This window comes from Tricharina praecox, assembly GCF_024521635.1.
Source record: "Tricharina praecox strain CBS 144465 chromosome Unknown BZA05scaffold_16, whole genome shotgun sequence".
Lineage (NCBI taxonomy): Eukaryota > Fungi > Ascomycota > Pezizomycetes > Pezizales > Pyronemataceae > Tricharina > Tricharina praecox.
Genome location: NW_026250418.1, coordinates 347,337 through 367,460, shown reverse-complemented (window position 1 = coordinate 367,460; position 20,124 = coordinate 347,337). Strand labels below are relative to the sequence as shown.

At 54.7% G+C, this 20,124-nt stretch overlaps 5 protein-coding genes across 5 annotated transcripts; 4 read left to right on the top strand and 1 right to left on the bottom strand.

Annotated features, from left to right (window-relative positions):
- On the top strand, positions 1 to 4,616 carry BZA05DRAFT_419583 (uncharacterized protein; the record flags this gene model as incomplete). Its single annotated transcript, XM_051485600.1, has 2 exons — positions 1 to 3,080; positions 3,131 to 4,616. 2 exons carry the CDS (start codon positions 1 to 3, stop codon positions 4,614 to 4,616), a joined length of 4,566 nt encoding a protein of 1,521 aa, XP_051338417.1.
- A 742-nt stretch (positions 4,617 to 5,358) lies between these two features.
- BZA05DRAFT_401486 (F-actin-capping protein subunit alpha) lies at positions 5,359 to 6,665 on the top strand. Its single transcript, XM_051483994.1, has 5 exons — positions 5,359 to 5,519; positions 5,626 to 5,763; positions 5,824 to 5,913; positions 5,988 to 6,040; positions 6,095 to 6,665. Exons 1-5 carry the CDS (start codon positions 5,460 to 5,462, stop codon positions 6,588 to 6,590), a joined length of 837 nt encoding a protein of 278 aa, XP_051338416.1. The 5' UTR covers positions 5,359 to 5,459; the 3' UTR covers positions 6,591 to 6,665.
- BZA05DRAFT_401484 (uncharacterized protein) lies at positions 6,666 to 7,547 on the bottom strand. The gene is made up of 2 exons (XM_051483993.1): positions 7,294 to 7,547; positions 6,666 to 7,072 (listed from the first exon to the last, which is right to left on the bottom strand). Exons 1-2 carry the CDS (start codon positions 7,354 to 7,356, stop codon positions 6,911 to 6,913), a joined length of 225 nt encoding a protein of 74 aa, XP_051338415.1. The 5' UTR covers positions 7,357 to 7,547; the 3' UTR covers positions 6,666 to 6,910.
- A 707-nt stretch (positions 7,548 to 8,254) lies between these two features.
- BZA05DRAFT_401479 (uncharacterized protein) lies at positions 8,255 to 11,183 on the top strand. Its single transcript, XM_051483992.1, has 9 exons — positions 8,255 to 8,504; positions 8,578 to 8,595; positions 8,709 to 8,781; positions 8,858 to 8,927; positions 9,002 to 9,100; positions 9,176 to 9,250; positions 9,310 to 9,388; positions 9,442 to 9,575; positions 9,633 to 11,183. The coding sequence occupies exons 1-9, from the start codon at positions 8,477 to 8,479 to the stop codon at positions 11,136 to 11,138; spliced, it is 2,082 nt and encodes a 693-aa protein (XP_051338414.1). The 5' UTR covers positions 8,255 to 8,476; the 3' UTR covers positions 11,139 to 11,183.
- A 3,633-nt stretch (positions 11,184 to 14,816) lies between these two features.
- On the top strand, positions 14,817 to 18,581 carry BZA05DRAFT_401473 (kinase-like domain-containing protein). Its single transcript, XM_051483991.1, has 5 exons — positions 14,817 to 16,094; positions 16,199 to 17,398; positions 17,455 to 17,554; positions 17,608 to 17,942; positions 17,997 to 18,581. The coding sequence occupies exons 1-5, from the start codon at positions 15,225 to 15,227 to the stop codon at positions 18,087 to 18,089; spliced, it is 2,598 nt and encodes an 865-aa protein (XP_051338413.1). The 5' UTR covers positions 14,817 to 15,224; the 3' UTR covers positions 18,090 to 18,581.
- The last annotated feature ends 1,543 nt before the right edge of the window (positions 18,582 to 20,124 follow it).

Below are 20,124 nucleotides of genomic sequence, written 5' to 3'. Positions count from 1 at the left end.
ATGAGCAGCTACCTTTGGCGGTACTACCTCGAAAATGATGCGGAGCGCTTCCAGCGCCTGCTCCAAGGCTCGCAGCCCTACTCCTATACCACGGGACACCGCGCACACAGGGCGGGGTTGACGACTCCCACGGGCTCCTATAAATCATCACTGGGCGGTACCATCTCGGCGAAGAATCGTCCGGGATCGCCACCAGCGAATGTCGTGATTACGAAGAAGATGCTGGCGGAGCTCGACGCTATGGGGAGGAACGTCTTGCATCTGGCGTGTACGGAGCAAGATCGGTTGCCATTCGTTACGGCGTTGCTGGCACATCCCCTCACGGACCCGACGTTGGTGGATCTGGAGTCGGGGTGGACGTGTCTGCATCGTGCGTTGTACCATGCGAACATTTCTGCGGCACGGGAGATCATCCTGGCGAGTCCCAGCAACTGGAGTCTCGTCAAGTCCAAGGACAATGCGGGAGATGCACCGTTCGATGTTTTCGAGGCGACTATCGAAGAGGTTGAGATTACTCCCGAAGGACGCGCTCGCGAGGATGTGGACGATGGATTGGATGGAGATTCGGATACGGATGAAGCAACTGTAGCTGGCGGAAGCCAACTGGTGGCGATGGGAGACGAGGTGTTTTTTTGGGGCTCCAACAAAAACATGACTCTGGGTTTCATCGATGGAGACGATCGCTCTTTTCCGGAGCGGATTCCGCTGCACCGACCAAGACATCTACTGTTGGAGCAGGCGAAGCGACGGTATCACGACGGGCTAGGAAACCAAGGCAAGACAGCCGAGGAACTTTTAGATGCAACCGTACTGTTTAATCCCATCCGAATTCAAGAAGTCTTTCTTTCAAAATTTCACACTGCCATCCTTACAGATGATCCCCATTCCAATCTCTTCGTATGTGGTTTCGGCCGCGGTGGTCGACTCGGTTTCGGCGAAGAGCAGACTGTCCAGTTCACGTTCCGTCCGCTGTCGCCGCCGCTACTTCCGAAGAAGAGGGTGGTAAAGGTAGCGCTAGGACAGGACCACACTGTTGTTGTCCTTGAGGGTGGAGATGTGTACTCTTGGGGGAGGAATCAGTGTGGCCAGCTGGGTTATGCTCAGCCACAGAAATCGCCCAAGGAGGAGCCACTGCAGCCGACACCCCGTCAGGTCTTCGGCCTCATCAAACGTGAGATTGTCATCGGATGTGCAGCTAGTCGAGTCCATACTGCTGTCTTCACGGAAGACTCCCTGTTTACTTTCGGGAAGAACGATGGCCAGTTAGGCATCTTGGATTCTTCGGACGCGCAGACCGTGGAAGTCCAGTCCACACCACGCAAAGTCTCCGCCATGTTCTTGAATGGAACCAAGATCAAGGACGTCGTCGCTATCGACAAGGCCACTGTTATCTTGCTCGAGAATAGCGAAGTCTGGATCTTGGCAGGATATGGCTATTCCAGGCTCACATTCCCCATGGAACGTTTCTTTGGTTTACCAGCCGGTGTAATGAACGTCACTCGGTACGACACTGGCTCTAACTCGATCATGAAAATCACGGGAGGAGGAGACACTATTTGCACTCTGTCGCAGATGGGCGATGTCTTCGCGCTTGATGTGGACGCCACGTTGAAAGAAAAGGCTACCCGGGGATCCGGCAAAGTTTCTTGGATGCCACAGAGGGCTTGGAGCTTGAGGAAGAAGCGCATGGCCGTGCGGGATGTCGACATTGGAGCTGATGGCAACATAATAATTTGCACTCAATCTGGTAGCGTCTGGAGTCGAGTTAAACGGGCCAAAATCAAGGAGAGCGGTGGAGAGGCTGGACGATACAAGTTTGATCGTGTTCCGGGATTGACTCGCATCACGTCGGTAAGGAGCAATACGACTGGTTCATTCGCCGCTATCCGGAAGGATTCCGATTTGATGCGGACTCGGCTCTCAGTGGAGCCATCCGGACTCTGGGATGAGGTCAGCCAGATGCTATCCTTTGGCGGTTTGTTCGCACTGGACGAGGACGCCGAAGATATACGACTGAACGACGAAGGTGACGAAGAGTGGGGATACGGTCCCAAACCGAGACCTGAAGGATATTCAAAAGCCGTTGCTTGGTTCACGAAGCAAACAGTGGAGGAAGAACTTCAGTCACATCTTGCCGACCTCGAACTTCACGAAGGCTTGGATCAGTGGGACATGACTGTTTCTAACAGCAAGAGCGAAGCCGTCTGTATTCCAGTCCACAGCTTTATTTTGTCGAGGTCTCCCGTTCTGCGCAAGCTGGTTTCTGAACGCTCTGGCAGTGTGCCCGGTGTGTGCGAGATAGTGCCGTCCGCAGAGAAATTAAAGCTCGTATTCCACGATGTCGAGCTTTTAACCGTTCTAAATCTAGTCTATTATCTCTATGTCGATACGGTCATTGATCTTTGGCATCGCCGCGGGACAACCAAGCCGGAACGGGAGTTTTTCAAGTCTTTGAGGACCGAGCTGTCAGAAGTCGCTGTTGCTCTCGGGTTGGCAGCACTCCATGATGCGGTGGGGAGAATGCACTACCCATCTCGTTGTCTGGATAATGATCTCAAGCTGGCTTACGGAGATCCTGCGTTCTTCGAGACGGCGGATATGATAATCGACGCTGCGGACGGCGAAGCTATCTCGGTACATTCTACTCTAATGCGTGTTCGGTGTCCCTTCTTCGATGCCCTGTATGGAGGAGGGGCCGGCGGACGGTGGCTTCTGGGTCGCCAAATGGAAAAGGGAGCAATACATGTCGATATGAAGCACGTTCCAAGGGAAATCATAGATATGGTAGTCTCGTGGCTCTACTACGATTGGGATGTCGAGGGCTTCGACGGTATTCGAGTTGGCGTGAAGGACACCGATATTGACCAGTATCTCGACTTCGTGCTGGACGTACTTGCTACTGCCAACGAGCTCATGCTCGAGAGGCTGTCTCAGATTTGTCAAAAGGTGATTGGCCGGTATGTCAATACTCGCAACGCGGCGGGACTGCTCTCGGCCTGTGCACCGTGCTCGGAGAAGGGCTTTAAGCAGCAGTGTTTGCAGTACATCTGCTCTAACCTTGAGACTATGCTTGAAAACCAGTAAGTTACTCAAGTCGCTAACTTCCGTGAATACTGCTAACGAAGCACAGTCTACTGGATGGGGTAGACGATGATCTCATGGCCGAACTTGACGAAGCCGTTCGTGCGAATCAGAAGCGTCTGTCCCCTCGTTCTCGAACTGGTAGGCAGGAACAACAGCTTCTTGAGAAGTATCCAACAATGAAAGATGATTCCGAAAAGGAACGAGCTGCGTTAATTGCCCACTACACTGCCATGTCGGAGGAACAGCCACTTTCGAGCTCATTGAAGTTCTCCTCACCGTCATCATCGTCCCCCCAGCAGCCTAAGCGGAAGGCTCCGAAGGCTACAGTTGCCCGTGGTTCTCCGTTGGTTAAGCCGGCGCAGCAGGGCCATGACGATATCTTCTCGATGGATGACGACGAGATACCTCGCGCTTCTTCGCCTATCAGGATATCTACGGGCATTGAAACAAACGCCCCCACTGTGAGAAACGCCAAAGGAAAGGCGCCTGCATGGGGTGGGATACCTCAACAGTCGCCCTGCAGCTTTCCTCAAGAGGTCGCATTTGAGCTTCCGGCACCGCCGCCGCGTCGGTCATCCATTGACCCATGGCAAGCACCTTCAGCAGTCAAATCCGACAAACTCGACCTGAAGGAAATCATGTCACAAGCCGCCGCTACAGCATCCGGGCGATCAGCACTCACAGCGCAACTCATGGCTACCTCTTCTTCTTCCACTGCTTCTCCCAAGTCTGAAACACCGCAGAAGTTGAGTCAGAAGGAACGGAAGCGCCAACAGCAGCAACAGCAAATGACAAGCTCGTTGGTGATGTCTACCCCACCTTCGACACCGGATAAGAAGGCGCCTTGGAATATCAATCCTGCTGCGTCGACACCTCGTGTTTCACTGAAGGAAGTCCTTGCTTCCTCCTCGTCGACTTTAGCTACACCTCCCTCTGTTGCTCCGATACAGCAGCGAGCAGCAATGGCCTCCCTAACACCCAAATCTCCAGCTGTGCGGAATGTTCCTTCCGCCTCGTCTCTAGCCGTCTCCCCGCCAGTACACCGCCCCCGACCCTCAGAATTCCTTCCCCTCAGTATACAAGACATCATCGATCAGGAAGAGGCCCAGAAGGTGTTACTGAAGGAATACCAAATGAAGCGAAATTTGCAGGAGATTCAGGAAGAGCAAGAGTTTCTCCAGTGGTGGGAGGCAGAGAGTAGGCGTGTCAAGGAGGAAGAGGAGGCACAGAAGAGGGAGGAGGAGAGAAAGGCTCGTGGAGGCAAGAGGGGCGGAAGAGGTGGAAGAGGGAGTGGCGGCGGCGGTGGGGGGAGGGGGAAGGGGAAGGCGAGAGGCGGCAAAACGGGAGGAAGTGGAGGCGGCGATACCAGTGGTGGTGCGGAGGGTGGAAGTGGGCCTATACCTGCGCCGGCACCGGCACAGCGTAGAAATTCTGGGCCTGGTCCGGGGCCAGGTCCAGGTCCGCGCCCTGTTCAGGGTAGGAGAGGTGGGAGGAGAAATGCTCCGCCTACTGCGGCAGCGACAGCGGTGTGAACGGACTTTGTTTATCGTTGTAGATTCGGTAGAAAAACGCTGGGGTCTAGAGATGGAATGCTTTTGGGATACATAATGATGCAAGTCTTTAGAGTAAATCATGGCCAATTTTAGGCTTGAAATAGAGAATACTGTACTGCTATCATCTACCGTATCTACTCGTTCATAAGACACAACCGCTCAACATTCTGAATGAGCTTGCCGAGTGGCAACGGAAGTCCATTAACTTTCGTCGCCATTTGAGCACGATCTCTTGTACAAAGCACCATACAGCCCTCTGTGACCGCGCTCGTGCCACCCGTTTCCACTCGGCAAGCTCATTCAGAACGCCTAGTGGTTTTATCTTATGAACGAGTAGATACGGTATGAGGCCATTGGATATCTCCTTCAGTAATACCAAGCAGGGTGATCCCCTCAACATCCTCTGCAGAAAATGAAGACTTGGGACTCAGAGTATTCGCATAGGGTAGTCGAAATTCGGAAAGTTTTAGGCCTAGATCCGGTCTTGGATCAGCTTCAATTGCAACTCCTCACGGCAAAACATACCCAAAGGCGTTCCTATCGACTTTGCCACAACCCATTCCCACAGCCTTAGATAACCCTAGCCGTTCCGATATCGATGACCCTATCCGAGCACAAGTGGCATTACTCAACACATCACTCGAGCTCGACTTGCATGTTTTGATCTTATCAGATAATCTCTCGCAGCCAGAGCTAGCTAGCCACGCCGCCCACCTGCCACCGTGAACTCTCATATTAGCCCCTCCTCGCACCTCCCCAACATCCACGCCGGACCCCCGAACATCAACATATCCATCCTCCGTTCAACCAGACACCTGCATAATGTCTACCGACGCAATCAAGACTGTGTCCAGCTTCATACTCGATGCTCCACCTGGCGAGGTAATTTCCTCCAATGTTCGGATGAGAGGAGGGGAGAGGGAGGAAGTGGTGGGGGAGGAGGGAGGAGGAGGACGAGGAGATGGAACTTGTGTTGATGTGCAGATAGCTCCAAGACGTAATCAGCGACGTCAAATCACTCATCGGCGGCGACGCGAGCATCACCGCCAACCTTGCGCCCGCCGTGGAAACGTACAATAAGGAGCAGCTCATCAGCACGAAGCTACCGGGGGCCGGGGGGAAATTGGTTTGTCCACTGGGGGAGGGGATGGATGAAGTGGGTGATGCTGATGATGAATCCGCGTAGGTCATTGTGTCAGAGTATAATGATCTCGGGGATGGAAGGTTCTATGATACCGAGGCCAATAGCTCTTGGGCTTTTGACCATATTACGCAGGTAGGTACCTCTGAGGGAAGGGGGTGGGAGATGGGGTGGTGATGGGCGAGGCAGGCTAATTGTGTGGGAAACAGAAAGCGTCGAGTGTGCAGAGCTATGTGCTTGAGTCGAAGAATGCCGACTTGATGTGCGTTAATCACTGTGGAGGAGGAGGAGCGGGTAGAAGGCTGACTTTTCACAGCAAGTCACTCCTCAAATCCCTGGCGCCTCACGTTTCCGAGCACTACCCTTCCCTCCCCGCCTACGGCGCATACCCCTCCAACGATGACACGACCGTCGCACTCGTAATAACCGGCAACAAATACAGCCCCGCGAACTACTGGAACGGCCGCTGGCGGAGCATCTACAACTTCGACCCGTCCACGAACACTCTCACTGGCGAGCTGAAAGTAGACGTCCACTACTACGAAGACGGCAATGTGCGATTGCTTACCACTCATGCGGTCGACGTCGAGGTTCCCGGCGGCAGCGCCACAGACGTGGTGAAGGCCATCGCGAAAAAGGAAAAGGAGTACCAGGAGAAGCTGAATGATGCGTTTGGACTCCTTAGTGAGGGTGCGTTCAAGAGTCTGAGGAGGCAACTCCCCATTACCAGGCAGAAGATCGATTGGGACAAGATTGGGAGCTACAGGCTTGGACAGCAGGTCGGCCTGTTTCCTACGCATGAACAATCGTAGAACGGTAAGTGGAGGCGCAGGACGAGATGGTGGTAGGGGAGAAAGGCGGAGGGTTCGCTATGCCTAATAATGGATATCCCTATATTCTTATTCTTATTCTTGTATTCGCGCGCATGTGTTGATACAATCCTTCCTCCGCCTGCAAAATTGCAGACCGCGTGGGGCTAAACGCAAGTAAAACAAAACACAGCTCTAAAAAGCCATCGCCATCGCAAGTACAACCCGAACATAAATAGCCACACATCAAGCACCAAACCAGAATCAGACCCCGTAACGCCCTCGCTCGCTCGTTGAGTACACTCCGCCTATAGTAGCCTAGCCTAGCCAAACAACCACCCCCAAACCAAGTACAGCACCACCACGGCACCGACCATCATCGCGGCCATGCGGATGGTCGACATCTTCCCGCCGCTCTGCGCCATCAACCGCACGCGCCCCACCGAGTTCTTCAGCGACGTGTTGAAGGACGAAAACACCTCATTCTGTTCCCCCCAACGAACCAACTATGGTCAGCAACGGAGCGGAGCGGCGCGAAAGGGATGGAGCGGTGGTGGGGGTGGACGAACACTGTGGTCGAGAACGGTGTGGTCCCGTGCTTGGTCGTAGATGTCTACCGTTACCCCCGCGCAGTGCGGTCACCTTCGAGGCGAGATCGTCGAGGAGCGCGTTGTTTTGTCTGTCTTGCGTGTCAGCTGCTGCGGACGGTAAAAGGGGCCAAAGGGAGGGGAAGGGGGAGGAACCGTTCTCGTTCGTAGGCTTCGGACATGGCTTCTTTATTTTCCTGTCCTTTCCTGTCCTTTCGTTGTGTAGATGTGTGGATGTGGAGGTTGGCAGGCAGGCAGGCAGGCGGGGGGTGTTGGGGAAGGTGGGAGATGGCCGGTGGGAACGGGAACTGGGATGGATGGGTGGCCCGTGGGTGGCGACAGCTTGTCGCTGGGAGCTCGGTTGTTGGTTGGCGTCCACGTGAGGGCGTGGGGGACCTTGAAGTGGCTGATGCATGACGAGTGGGTTTCAGGAACAAGAACAACGAGCATGTAGATGGAGCTCTACGATTCACTCGGTAGGTAACGAATCATCTCGCAACATTACAAGAGCTTCTGAATGGGCTTTGCTAAGATCCTATTCTCCCTGCTACCACTGCGCTCTAGGTTTTCCACAACCTCCACCAGTACCTAGCTCCTTACCACCGTCCGCAATACTACCAGAGTTCAGTCCCTCCGTGATGATCTTCGAAGCGATGAACCTTGAGACTTCCAAATCTATCTCTCCTACTCGGTCTGCCCATGACGTTAAAGAGGTTCTGCAGATTCCGTGCACCACGGGAGTAACCACTCCACTACGGTATGTAGGTCGTAGTTCGCCGCCGGCCTCACCTCCACCATGTATGTAGAGTAGCACAGCATCGCTTAGTCACCGGCACCCGATCGACGACCATCCTCAGTCCTGCAGCCGCATCCAAACGAAATTCCTTAGCGACAGAACTATCGCTGCAGCTGCAGCTTGTTTGCCGTCCACTATGTATGCGATCCTTCCTTGCGCCGTGCGGGCCTGGGATATGCAGGCACGCGTTTGTGTAGAGTACTCTGTAATTTTGTATGTAGAATCCGTGATCGGTCTTGACCGCGCACGGGAAGCTTCAGCTACCTATGCTATATAGAACCCCACTAACGCGTAGAATATACACTCGCGGTACATACTTCCACACGTCCAAAACCGAAACGGCTGTTCTTCATTGATTCGAGGGCTGATCGAGATACGCCCAGCCACTTCGGCCTTGATACTTGCGATTTAACCCGCTCTCTCCCCCCGGTTCCTCGTCCATCATAAACTCATAAACTCCAACATCGCGTCCCTCGTTCACCAGATCCCGCTGGGCATATCCAGCCATGTCGACATTCAAGGGCGTACTCGCTGGTGTGTACCGTCGCACCAAGTTCCAAGTTCCAGGGCATCGCAGAAGCTAACGTTCCATGCGAGTGACGTATAGAGTTTCCCGATATCCGCGGTATGTACATACTCTCTCCAGTGTTCAGTGACCACTGCGGTCCAAAATCTGCGCCGCAGAGCGGAAGATACGGAGCTGATGCTGATGGATTCTTGCGGCGGGGGGGAGGGCAGTTGATTATTTCCGCCCCAGCTCCAGCCCGGCTGATAAACCGCCGCTGGCTTGCTTTCTGAGCCATATACACTCGTTCGTCACCACTCCTCCTGTACTTTTGAGAGGGGGGGGGGGGCGCGGGGACTGATCCAAGGTGTGGGCGGCGAAGTGATCATGTCCAGGGCCTTGAGGGCGCTTATAACGCGCCGTTCATTTACTGCTCTGTTGCGACGAAAGAGGTGCACAATCCTTTCCTAGCCTAGCTTGCGCGGAATGGGAATGAGAGGTTGATGTGATGGGGGTACCTACCTAGCTCTTGATCCGCCTCCAGAGAAAAACTCACCGGCTTAACCTCCAGCGCGGGGTCATCGAGACGAGCCATTGCCACTACAGGGAGAAGACGCGGTTGCTGGTGAGTGGGGAGGGGAGGGGAGGGCGGAGAGAGGGGTGATAGTGGTGGTAGTGGTGGTTGATATAGACGGTGTAGAAAACGATTCCGCTAGATACACCGACGGAAGTCGAGGTTGGGCCGGGGAGGACGGTCAGGGTCACGTTGATCGATGTGAGTTGACTGCTTTAACCGGGGCGGTGGCGGGCTGGCAGCGAGGCTGATGAAGGAAGGCGAATCATTGTGTTGGCGCCGTCATATTCCTGTTTGAAGGGGATGGGAAGGCGATACTTTATACCGGGGATATCAGAGGTATGTTCTCACCAGCCGGTTTGTGGATGGGTCGATGGTTTAATCAGTGACAGCTGAGGCCTGGTGGGTTGAGTACATCGCCCGGCATCCCGTCTTGTTGCCGTACTCCACGGGCGTCAAGAGGCTGGATATGATCTATCTGGACACGAGCTGTGCGGCCAAGGGGCTTGACAAATTCAGCTCGAAGGTACGCATATACATCCCGAAGAACTTGTCGTAAGAACAGATCTGACGCCCAGTCCAGCGCGAGGGAGTCGCGGATCTCCTACGCCAACTAGACCGATATCCCACGGACACCATCTTCCATCTAAACACGTGGACCTTCGGCTACGAAGAAGTGTGGGTAACCCTCGCCTCCTACTTCAAATCACAGATCCACTTGAGCCCATACCACTACAAGCTCTTCAAGTCCGTCCAGTGGGCGCACGGTTCGTATCTTGCCGGGTTCACGCTGGGAAACTCCGAGCAGGCCGGAATCCTCACCACGAATCCCGCTGTGCGGATCCACTCGTGCGAGCGCGGCCTGGAGTGCCCAGGACTCAAGGACAAGATGGTCGTGTACATCACGCCCGCCGTCGCCATGAACGACGGCGTGGTGTACCAGGAGGAGGGCGTGGAATGGGGGGACTTGAGCAACGACGCAGATTTCTCCATCCTTGGACAATTCCAGCTACTGCTGGACATGCTCGGCGATTCGGCATCACCAGAGATCAGGAGCATGCTCCTGTCCGCCAGCAGAAGCCGGAAGGAAGCTGTCCCGCTGCGGTTCGACGACTCGCACGGCGAAGCGGCGTTCACCAAAGACGGGCTACTATGCATGCTCTCCGCCGCAGCCGTGGAGCAACAGTCACAACACAACCACAACAACAACTCGCAGTGGCAGCCGCAACCGCGGAACTGGCCCGGCACGGAGTATATCGCTGCAGATAACGGCGAGATGCTGCCGGCGTGGGTGCAGTTTCCGTATGCGCGGCACTCGTCCCTAACAGAGCTGCGGAGCTTCGTGGCCGCGTTTCGGCCGAAGGATGTGCACCAGTGCGTCATCGACGAGGCTACCTGGACGCCCCGCGACTCCGTACAGCACCTATTCGGCAAGCTGTGCTCGGGATCCGAATTCCGCCATGATCGGGAGATGATGCGAATCTACCGCGAGAGAACCGCTGAGCAAACGGCGTGGCAGCAGCGGCTCCGCGATATGGAGGCGGAGAGTCAAGTGAAGATGCTGGCGGCGGCGGGGGAGGCGGGGGAGGCAACGCAGCAGCTGATGGCGCTGGATGCACTGGTGAAGGCGGAGGCGGCGAGGGATGAAGCCGAGCATCGCGAGTGGCTGGAGAGGAAGCGGAGGACGCCGGTTTTTGTTACGCCGTCGCCGCCCGCGAAGACTGCGAAGTCCGAGCGTCCGACAGCGCCGACTATTCCGCGCACTCCTTCCAGGATCATGGCTCCTCCCAAGTGTCAACCCGACTCGGAGGCGGATGCGCAGTTGATCGCCGAAGACCTCCGCACTCCGGCCAGCAGTAAATGGCGGAAACCGAAGCCGCAGGTCGTCGATGAGGAGATATTCTACCTCAACAACCCTTCAATGCTGGCCACAGACGACGACCAAGAACTGCCCGAAAGCCAGCTCGAGTCCGCGCGCGTGGAAGAAGCATTCGCGGCAGCTGTCGGCATCGGCGGGAAGTCCTGGTGGGCGGTGGAGCTGGAGAGTACCCGGCGGAACTGGAGGTATCAGCGGGAGGAGGAGTTGTAACTTACCTACCATATATTTAGCTATCTACATGGCGCTCAATCCTGCTATACTATAGTGATGAATCATGATCTCGCCGTGCTGGGATGGAATAACTACTGCCGGGGTATGGTAAAGTATGTACGGGAATAATGTACGGGAACAATGCCTCGGAGCTTTTACGTGGGACGGTGGGATACCGTATATACACGGCACAAGCCGGTAACTAAGTTACCCAACCTAGTAACTGTTGACTCAAACCGGGCATTGCCATGAGCGACGGAGGGGAACTGGTAGATACTAGTACCTACCGGTTTATGCGTGCTCCCGTGGTGTTGGTTTTGGTTTCTGCCGTGGACAAGCCACCCCTTTCGCCACGCACAGTGCGGAAAAAATGAATGCAGAGTGTAGGCCCTGCAGACTTGCAGACTTTGCAGTCCCTGGGGTTGCAGTGATCCGTGCCGCTTCACGGTCATGGTGGTGGTGAAGGTGGAGAGTGCAGGACGAGTGCGCCGCGGAAGCACGTTGCAGACATAGGTTCTCTGGGTATCCCTCCATCTACCAAGGTACTTACCTAGGAAGGTAGGTAAGTAGGCTTGCAGTTGCGATCGATTGCTTCCTTACAGCTGAGACATCCTCCGACTTCTAGGACATATTTCCTTCCTTCCTTCCAGGCTTCCAGGCTTCTAGACTTCCACGAGTCCTTCCACGAGTCCTTCCACGAGTCCGTCGTAGTCTCCACGAGCCCCGTATGTAGGTATAGAGTGATGCCGACGCCGGGTTTGGTACATAGCCACGCGTACTATACGTCGAGAGGAGCACGTTGTCCACGTTGACGGAGGCGTCGGCGCCGGACGGTAAATCATAGTAAATCATAGGTAGCGTGGACGCCAGACCCCCCATCCCGCCCCCCGTCTCCGTCCCTGGTGGTTCCGTGAATACCTAATATCTACCTGGGTGCGGCCGTCCTTATATCATAGGTAGTACCTTTCCGTACCCATTCAATCATACCTACTTAAAAACTTATTGGATAGATATTTCTATAAACCTACGGATCCTACTTCTACACGCGCTCTCCCCTCTACGTAATCCCGATTTCCCATCACCTGGGTAGTTACCATGTGGGATTTCTCGGAGCGCTTCTTAGAGCGCTTCTCGTTCGTATGTGAGAAGAAATTAGAGGACTTCCGCGGCGGCGAGAGCAGAAACTTGAAAGGGAAAAAAAAACATGGATATGTAGAGTACAGTACCGTACTCTACATACTTACCAATAATTGAGCAGAGATGCCCATGCGAGCAGGCATCCCCGTAATCTATTATAGAATGGACTAGAGTGCTAACTGCCACCTATGGATGTTAAAACTTTGTTAAGGGTGTTAAAACTTAAGGGCGATTATAAATGCAGGAACCCCGCTCAGCGCTGTGGACCTATGGTGCTCTGTATAACTTGGTTTTTTGATTTGGTTTGGGGGTTCTTGGAACAGACTTGGATACGCGGTCTTCCCTTGGGTTGTGAAGGGGGAGGGGACCTGGGCGGAGATGGTCGGTGGGGATTTTTTTGTTGGTGTTTAATCATTATCATTGATTGCATTGCATGTCGAGATGAGAGATCGGAGATGGGAGGACGATGGTGGTCATGGTCATGGATAGGCCCAGGAGCGGATAACTACTAAAAGCGAGTGATGGGACATGCAATCCCGCCCAGAATGGAGTCTTCGAGAGACCCGGAGCCAGCGCCACACCTCACACAAACCGAGGTAATGGCAACGGCCACCGCCCATACATACCACTGTATTGCAGCTCCACCTCGATGAATGTGGCTGCGAGAATACAAAGCACGGAGCTTACACTGCACTCGCTTTTTCGCTCTCGGATTCGATCTTCTCTTCAACCCATAGGTACCTACTCGAGCCAAGACCCAAGAGTGTGAACCAATCCGTTCAAGTCCCAACGAACACAGACTCGGAATCGAGGTCGAGGTGGCATATCCCAAGGACTGCTCCACGTCCTTTTGCTGCAGCCACAGGAAAATTTGTCGGAGTTGGGGGGATTCGGCAAGTTGTGAAGTTGGGAAGTCGTAAGAACTCATTCAGAGTGAGAGAGAATGGGTAATTATAGTAGTTGCGGCAATCTTGTCGGCCCGGCCCGCTGGAACGATTGTTAGTACATTCAAGAGGAATAATCGAGGCTTACCGATTAACTCATCTTGTCTGGCGGTTCGATTTATATAGGTTCTGCAGGATGACATGTGCATCTCTTTGTCATATCATTCGTAAGTGATTTTGTCTTCTGCTCACAGCGTGGTATTTCTTCTTCCGATTGGTCTCACGAGAGAGAGACCGTGTATCGATTGATTGTGGTCTGTGATGCCGAGAAGGAGTGAAGATGGGGGTGGGCCAGAGTGAATGGCAAGCAAAGCGACGACACCATCGAGCTCCTGATTCAGTTAGCGTACCAAGCCGAGCTGTCATGCGTATTCGTATGTACCGGCAGACCCGGCGGGCATCGAGATGGAACTTGGAAGCGCCTTAACCGTTAACGATGACTTTATTTTGGGCATCTTTGGGTATGTAAGAGGCGGAATTGAGTGGGTTCTATGTACTCGGGTGAAAGGGTAAGTGCTGCCTCACCAGGTTTTCCCCCATACAACTTAGCATTTTTTTTTTCCCCACACAACTTAGTCACAACCCCTCACTCATTGATTGTATTTAGCTTAGTGCGCTTCTAATATAGACTAGTGCTATCAATGAGTGATGGTGGTGCGGCACCACTTACTGGCAGCTCCTGGTACTCACAATACTTCCAAGGCCTGGACATGGCTTGCAAGTTGCAAAGATTCGGGACAGGCAGCCGATCTGCAGGCAAGCCCTACAGAACATCTCGTGGTTACACTGTGCAGACCGTTATGTGGAGTCCACTGCGTCGAAATGCTATACAAGCTAATACCTCCTGTTCTGGCGATAGTCGTGGGTCGGATTGGCACTTCACCGTGATAAGCTGTGCCACAGCGTTGCTGTGTGTCCGTTAGGTCTTATTATTATTGCTAACTATTGTAGTCCCCATGCAGCTCAGCGCGACCGTGTCCATCACTCACTGCCATTCCATGCCATGCCATCCCCGTTCGAAGTAGCGGCGCATTCGATGGTTCCGCGCCAGTTCGCGAGTCAGCTCTTGATTCGCTGCGAGGGAGAAACATCGACCTCACATCCCCATACCATCTACCCGCCCCGTACATCCACCGCGTCCAGTCCTACCATCACGTCCCACCCACCACCACCACCGCTGCCCACCACCACCACCACCACCATCGATACTACCACCACCAGCGACACCTCGCCTCCACCACCACCACCTCCTCCTCCTCCTCCGCCTCGCAGCCGCCGCCGCCCGCCACAGACGACCGAACGAAACACTGCATACCTCCTACCTACCCAACCGTGTGAACTCCACCTCTCGACCTCCCCCCCGGTCTCACAACTCCACCCCGGCTTACACGCACAACTCTGCAATCCTCCCATACTCCCATTCATCCATCCATACTCCTTGAGATTCGTCTTCATCGCCCTGCCAAATTGCCGCAATCTACCTCCCACCCTCCAAAAAGTGTCCCCGAAAAGCCCATCCATCCATTCTCGTCCAACCAACCACACCCAAACCAACACTACCACCACCACCACACCCATCCTCCCACCCCCCCTCCCACCACCCTCCCCGAAACCCAACCCTCACCCCGACCCAGCCCAGCCCCCGCGCCAGCTGCTGCCAGTCGCGAAGTAAGTAAGGAAGAACGAAGCTTGCTTGCTTGCTGCCCGCCTCGCCTGTCTGTCTGCCAGAACTTGTTTGCAACACATCCTCCACACCCTCCTACCTACTTCCAGAATTAATCGCGGAGAACCGAGGCGCGACTTGCTCTGATTGAGAGGGAAGGAAAAGAAAGAAGAAGGAGAAGAAGAAAAAAAAAGAAAGAAGGAAAAAAAAACAAGCCACTTTCTTTGGCCTGACTCCCCCCCTCCCTCCCCGCCCCCAGTCACTTGGTCAAACCAAAACTCAAAGCTCAAGCAAGCAACCAAGCACCCAAGCAAAGCAAAGTTACATATTGGTGCCGAAGCTATGGACTCGGCAAGCGCTTCTTCACGCTCTTCCGAGAAACCCTCTCATGGCAGGCGCCTCACAAAGAACCCTCCATTCCTGTCCTCGTTCTCCCGCTCAAGTGGTGGTGGCAGTGGTGGTGGTGTGTCGCCGCAGCTTGTATCACCAGGGAATGCCTTCTACTCTCCTAGTTCTCGGTCATCCGGCTCTATACAGCGAACACCGTCTGCCCCCGTCTACCCTCGCGATCGATCGACGCATGGGAGGAGCCCCGGTGTTGCCGGTCATCAAAGGACGCCCACCTCACCCAATCCCCCGACTCTGTTCTCCTCCTCTTCCACTTCCTCCCTGGACCAGCAACAGTACCAGCAATCGTACACTTCATCGCCGCTGCTACAGCACGACGGTTACCTTGCCGCGAACGGCGACCACTATTCCCCGCAGTACACGAGCCACAGCGGCTACAACTCGCGACCCATATCTGGACGGCTGTCTGAAGTCGAGACCGCTGTCGAATCGTCGTCCTACTACGAGTCTCACAGTTCCAGCAACGGCGATCGAAACACCCTGTCCCGCCGACCAGTCGACCACCTCCAGAAGATCCAACAGCAATACGACATGGCCGCCACCACCACACGACCGCAGCTGCGGCAGTCCAGCAGCTTTACGGCTGGCGATCGCGGAGCGATGAAGGCCGCGCTCGGGCTCGGAGGTTCGAGCTCGAAGAGGAACTCCGACGAAGCCAAACCACCCAGCACGGGTAAGAAGGGTGGATTCTCCAAGTTCATGAACAGTGTTCTCGGATCGCCAAAGAGGGTTGAGATATCGGGCCCGTCAAACCCAGTCCATCTGACACATGTCGGATTTAACTTTGTCACCGGAGAATTTACGGTACGGCCCCGCTCTTTCCGCTCCCGATCCCGCATCTGGACTCGTGTGATGTACGTCACCCCAAACAAGGAAACTGATACGAGCTTGTTCTTCTTGTGTTGCAGGGTCTGCCGAAAGAGTGGCAGCGCATGTTGCAGGAAAGCGGAATCTCGAGGAACGAACAGGAACAGAACCCGCAGGCGGTGATGGACATCGTCGCCTTCTACAACGATGTGAACGTGAACGAGGACGGTGTGTGGAAGAAGATTCCGCAGCAGCACGATGGCACCCCGTACACCCCCACCCTGGGCGCACCGTCGCCTTCGGTCGGCGCACCGTCGCTGATGAGTCCGCCGTTGAGCCCGCTGTTTCCACGAAACCACGAAGCCAGCTTCGAGAACCCGCGAGCTCCACCCCCGGTCCCATCCAAATCTCCGTCTTTCCGAAGCGAGCGAAGTCCATATGTCCCCAACCGACCCGCACCACGACCACCGGCATCGCCTCCGCAGGAATCAGGTCGGATACCCGCGATCGTCGCGCAGAGGCCGGCACCCTCGATCCCTAAGCCGGCCACGCCGATCGAAACCCTATCGCAGCATACGTACCAGCCTCCGGAGCCTGAGTACGTGTCGACGCCGCCACTACAGCAGCACCCGTTGAGTCGCCAATCATCCCAGGCGGCAAGGCATCAGATGCCCATGGAACCTCCACACCAACCATTGGACAACTACAGTGCACCATACAAGCCTCAGGCGCAGCCAGCGTATTTCATTCCTGCGCCCTTCCAGAGTGAACCCGATCGGTCGCCGTCACCTCCACTGTCGGCGAAGATTGCTCAGGCTCAGGCTGCTCAGGCGCAAGCTCAAGCTGCTCAGATCGCGCAGTTGCAACAGCTTCAGGGCCAGGGTGGTGTTGGACCCGTGCCGCAGAGACGGCATAAACCGAAGCCCAGTAAGGACTTTGATATCGTTTCCAGGCTCAACACGATCTGCACCAACGCCGATCCCACCAAGCTCTACCGGAGCTTGAACAAGATCGGGCAGGGTGCGTCCGGGGGTGTGTACACGGCGTACCGGGTTGGCACCAACCAGTCGGTTGCGATCAAGCAGATGAACCTCGAGCAGCAGCCGAAGAAGGATCTGATCATCAATGAGATTTTGGTCATGAAGGATAGCAAGCACAGGAATATCGTTAACTTTATGGACAGCTTCCTACACCGCGGAGATCTGTGGGTGGTGATGGAGTACATGGAGGGAGGCAGCTTGACGGACGTTGTGACTTATAATGTGATGAGCGAGGGACAGATAGCTGCCGTTTGCCGGGAGGTATGTTTCGGGTGGTGTCGACGGATTGGAGACACGCGCTAACACACACAACCCAGACGTTGCAAGGGCTACAGCACCTGCACTCGAAGGGTGTTATTCACCGTGATATCAAATCAGACAACATTCTGTTGTCGCTAGATGGCAACATCAAATTGAGTTAGTCCCCCAGCGTCGCTCTGGCAAGCAATTATCTAACCCCCTTCGCACAGCCGATTTCGGATTCTGCGCGCAAATCAACGAGGCGATGATGAAGCGCACGACGATGGTCGGAACACCCTACTGGATGGCGCCGGAGGTGGTCACACGCAAGGAGTACGGACGGAAAGTCGACATCTGGAGTTTGGGCATCATGGCGATCGAGATGATCGAAGGAGAACCACCGTATCTCACCGAGTCACCCCTCCGCGCGCTATTCCTGATTGCCACAAACGGAACCCCGGATCTAAAGGAGCCCGAGCTGTTGAGTTACGACTTGAAGGATTTCCTGTACCTGGCGCTCGAAGTTAGTCCGGACAAGAGGGCGTCGGCTGGGGAGTTGCTGCAGGTGAGTTTGATGTCCATTCCGTGTCGTGGGGATTTTTACTAATGGCTGTAACAGCACAAATTCCTGAAAACCGCAGATCCACTCACTAGCCTTGCGCCGCTGGTCCGGGCGGCGAGACAAGCACGGGCCCAGGAGCGACAGAGATAGTCACCTGAGTCACCTGCAATCTGTGTTTCGGCCTCTTTTCCGTTGAAATTTGTGTAATCCGTCTGGCGTAAACTTTGATTTATTTATTTTTGCTACTTACCTACGGGCAGGGTTTGGAAATGGGATTTGATGATTGATATAGATACTTCTCTCGTGCGCGTCTGTTTGGTTTGGGGTCTTTTTGTTGGGTTGTATAGCAGCGAATTGTGTGCTATGATGACGATGTGGTTCTGTTCTGTGGTTCAGTTGGTTGAGTTGGTTGATGTTGAGGTTGAGGGTGCCTATGGAGGGAGGAGCCATGCCTAAGCCGTTTGATTTGGATTTGATTCGATTTTTTGCTTGTGGGGAATCGAAATGGGAGCATAATGATAGGAAGCAATGGAGCCGGAGTTCTGCTGAGCTTATGATACAACTTTCCACCTTTTGTTTTTGTGTAATCATTGATTGCATGCGACCTGAGAGCGCACCAAAGAAATAACACTATGAAAAGACAAACTCTGCTCCCTCCTCGCGTTTCTATCCCAAGCCGCCGCCTCCTGGAGCCGCCGCCGCACCCAGCTCCATCTCTTCCCACTTCCTCAGCTCCCACTCCACTCGGACACCTCACTTGCTTACTGCATTCCTCATCTTCCTCATTCATCTTCCTCATCTTCCTCACCAGCCTCAGCCTCTGAGATCCGCCAGCCCACCTGCCCACCGGTCCATCGCAGTGGCGGAAAGGAAAGGAAGTGGAGGATGGCCTGGCCTGGCCTGGCTGCCTGGCTGCACCGCTCGTCTGCGAAGAGCTTAGAGGTCCCGGATCTTGAAGCTGTCTTTAATCGGTCTTTGCCCCCCCCCCCCCCCCCCCCCGGAAGCAGACAAAGAGGGACCTGAGGGATCTGGACCTGGACCTGAACCTGGGCTCACAGTGTTTGCTGGTGTATTGTGGTGGTTTCTGCTTGCTGGCTGGTTGGCTGGCTGGATTGCTGGCTGGCTGGTTGGCTGGTTGGCTGGTTGGTTGGGTTTTCTGGTCGCGGTGGGTTTGGAATGGTGTAATCGGGGTTGGGTCTGGGTTTTGTAGCGGGCATTGCGGCGGTTCTTTCTTCGTCCATTAGCATTTGGAGGCACTGGCCGATAATGCTGGGTAAGGCAGTGCGCTGTCTTCAGTTGCTTACTGGTAGAACCTCGAGGCCAGGCGCTTGAGCCTTGGGGGCCAGCGCTGGAATTGGGTCAGGTCTCTGGCCAGGTTTTCGGTCGGATTTCTGGTTGTACCGGTAGGTAGAGTACTTCTAGTGAGTGACTTTGCTGTTATGACGGCCCATGCCTTGGCTTCCTTCTACCTACTTGCTTTCTGTCTGTGATGCCTCGTCGAAGGTGCTCGGGTGCTCGGGTATGGGAGTGACGGAGGGGGTAACTGGCTGGTGCCGTAGGTACTTATTCGTGTAGCGGGTGCCCCCCACTCCGCCGGCGGGCGGTGGGGTTGTCGATGGAGTTGTCGCCTGCTGGTTTGGAATATTCGTTCGCCTTCTCGTTCCTAGGGACATCTTGGAAAGGATCGCCTCTCTTTTGCCGCGGTCAAAGCTGATGCCGTACAGTTCAGTTCTGGTTGATTTTGTTCCCGGTTCAGTTGGGAGCAGAGGCTGTCAGCTCCCAGTTGGTTTAGGTATGTATGTCTGGCAGTTGTTCCCGGGAAAAACTGGCAGAACTGCCAGTTCAACCCGGGCAGCTAAACTGGGCGAGATAGGTTCCCATGCTCACGGAAAGAGCGATAGAAGATGTACAGTACTAGATTTGAAGTACTACTCTGATGCTACGGTGCTACCCATGGGAGCACGGCGATTGAACCGCTTGATGGCGCAGAGTCAATTACGGTAAATGACAAAACATGCACATGCACCCGAGTCAATCTATGTCAATCAGGATTATTGACTTGGGACCCGCTCCGGTCAATTACGTTTATTGACGAAAAACGTGTCCCGGAGTCAATCAGAGTCATTCACGATTATTGACTCGAGATGGCACTCGGTCAACCACGGAGATCGATACCGTTGGCTTG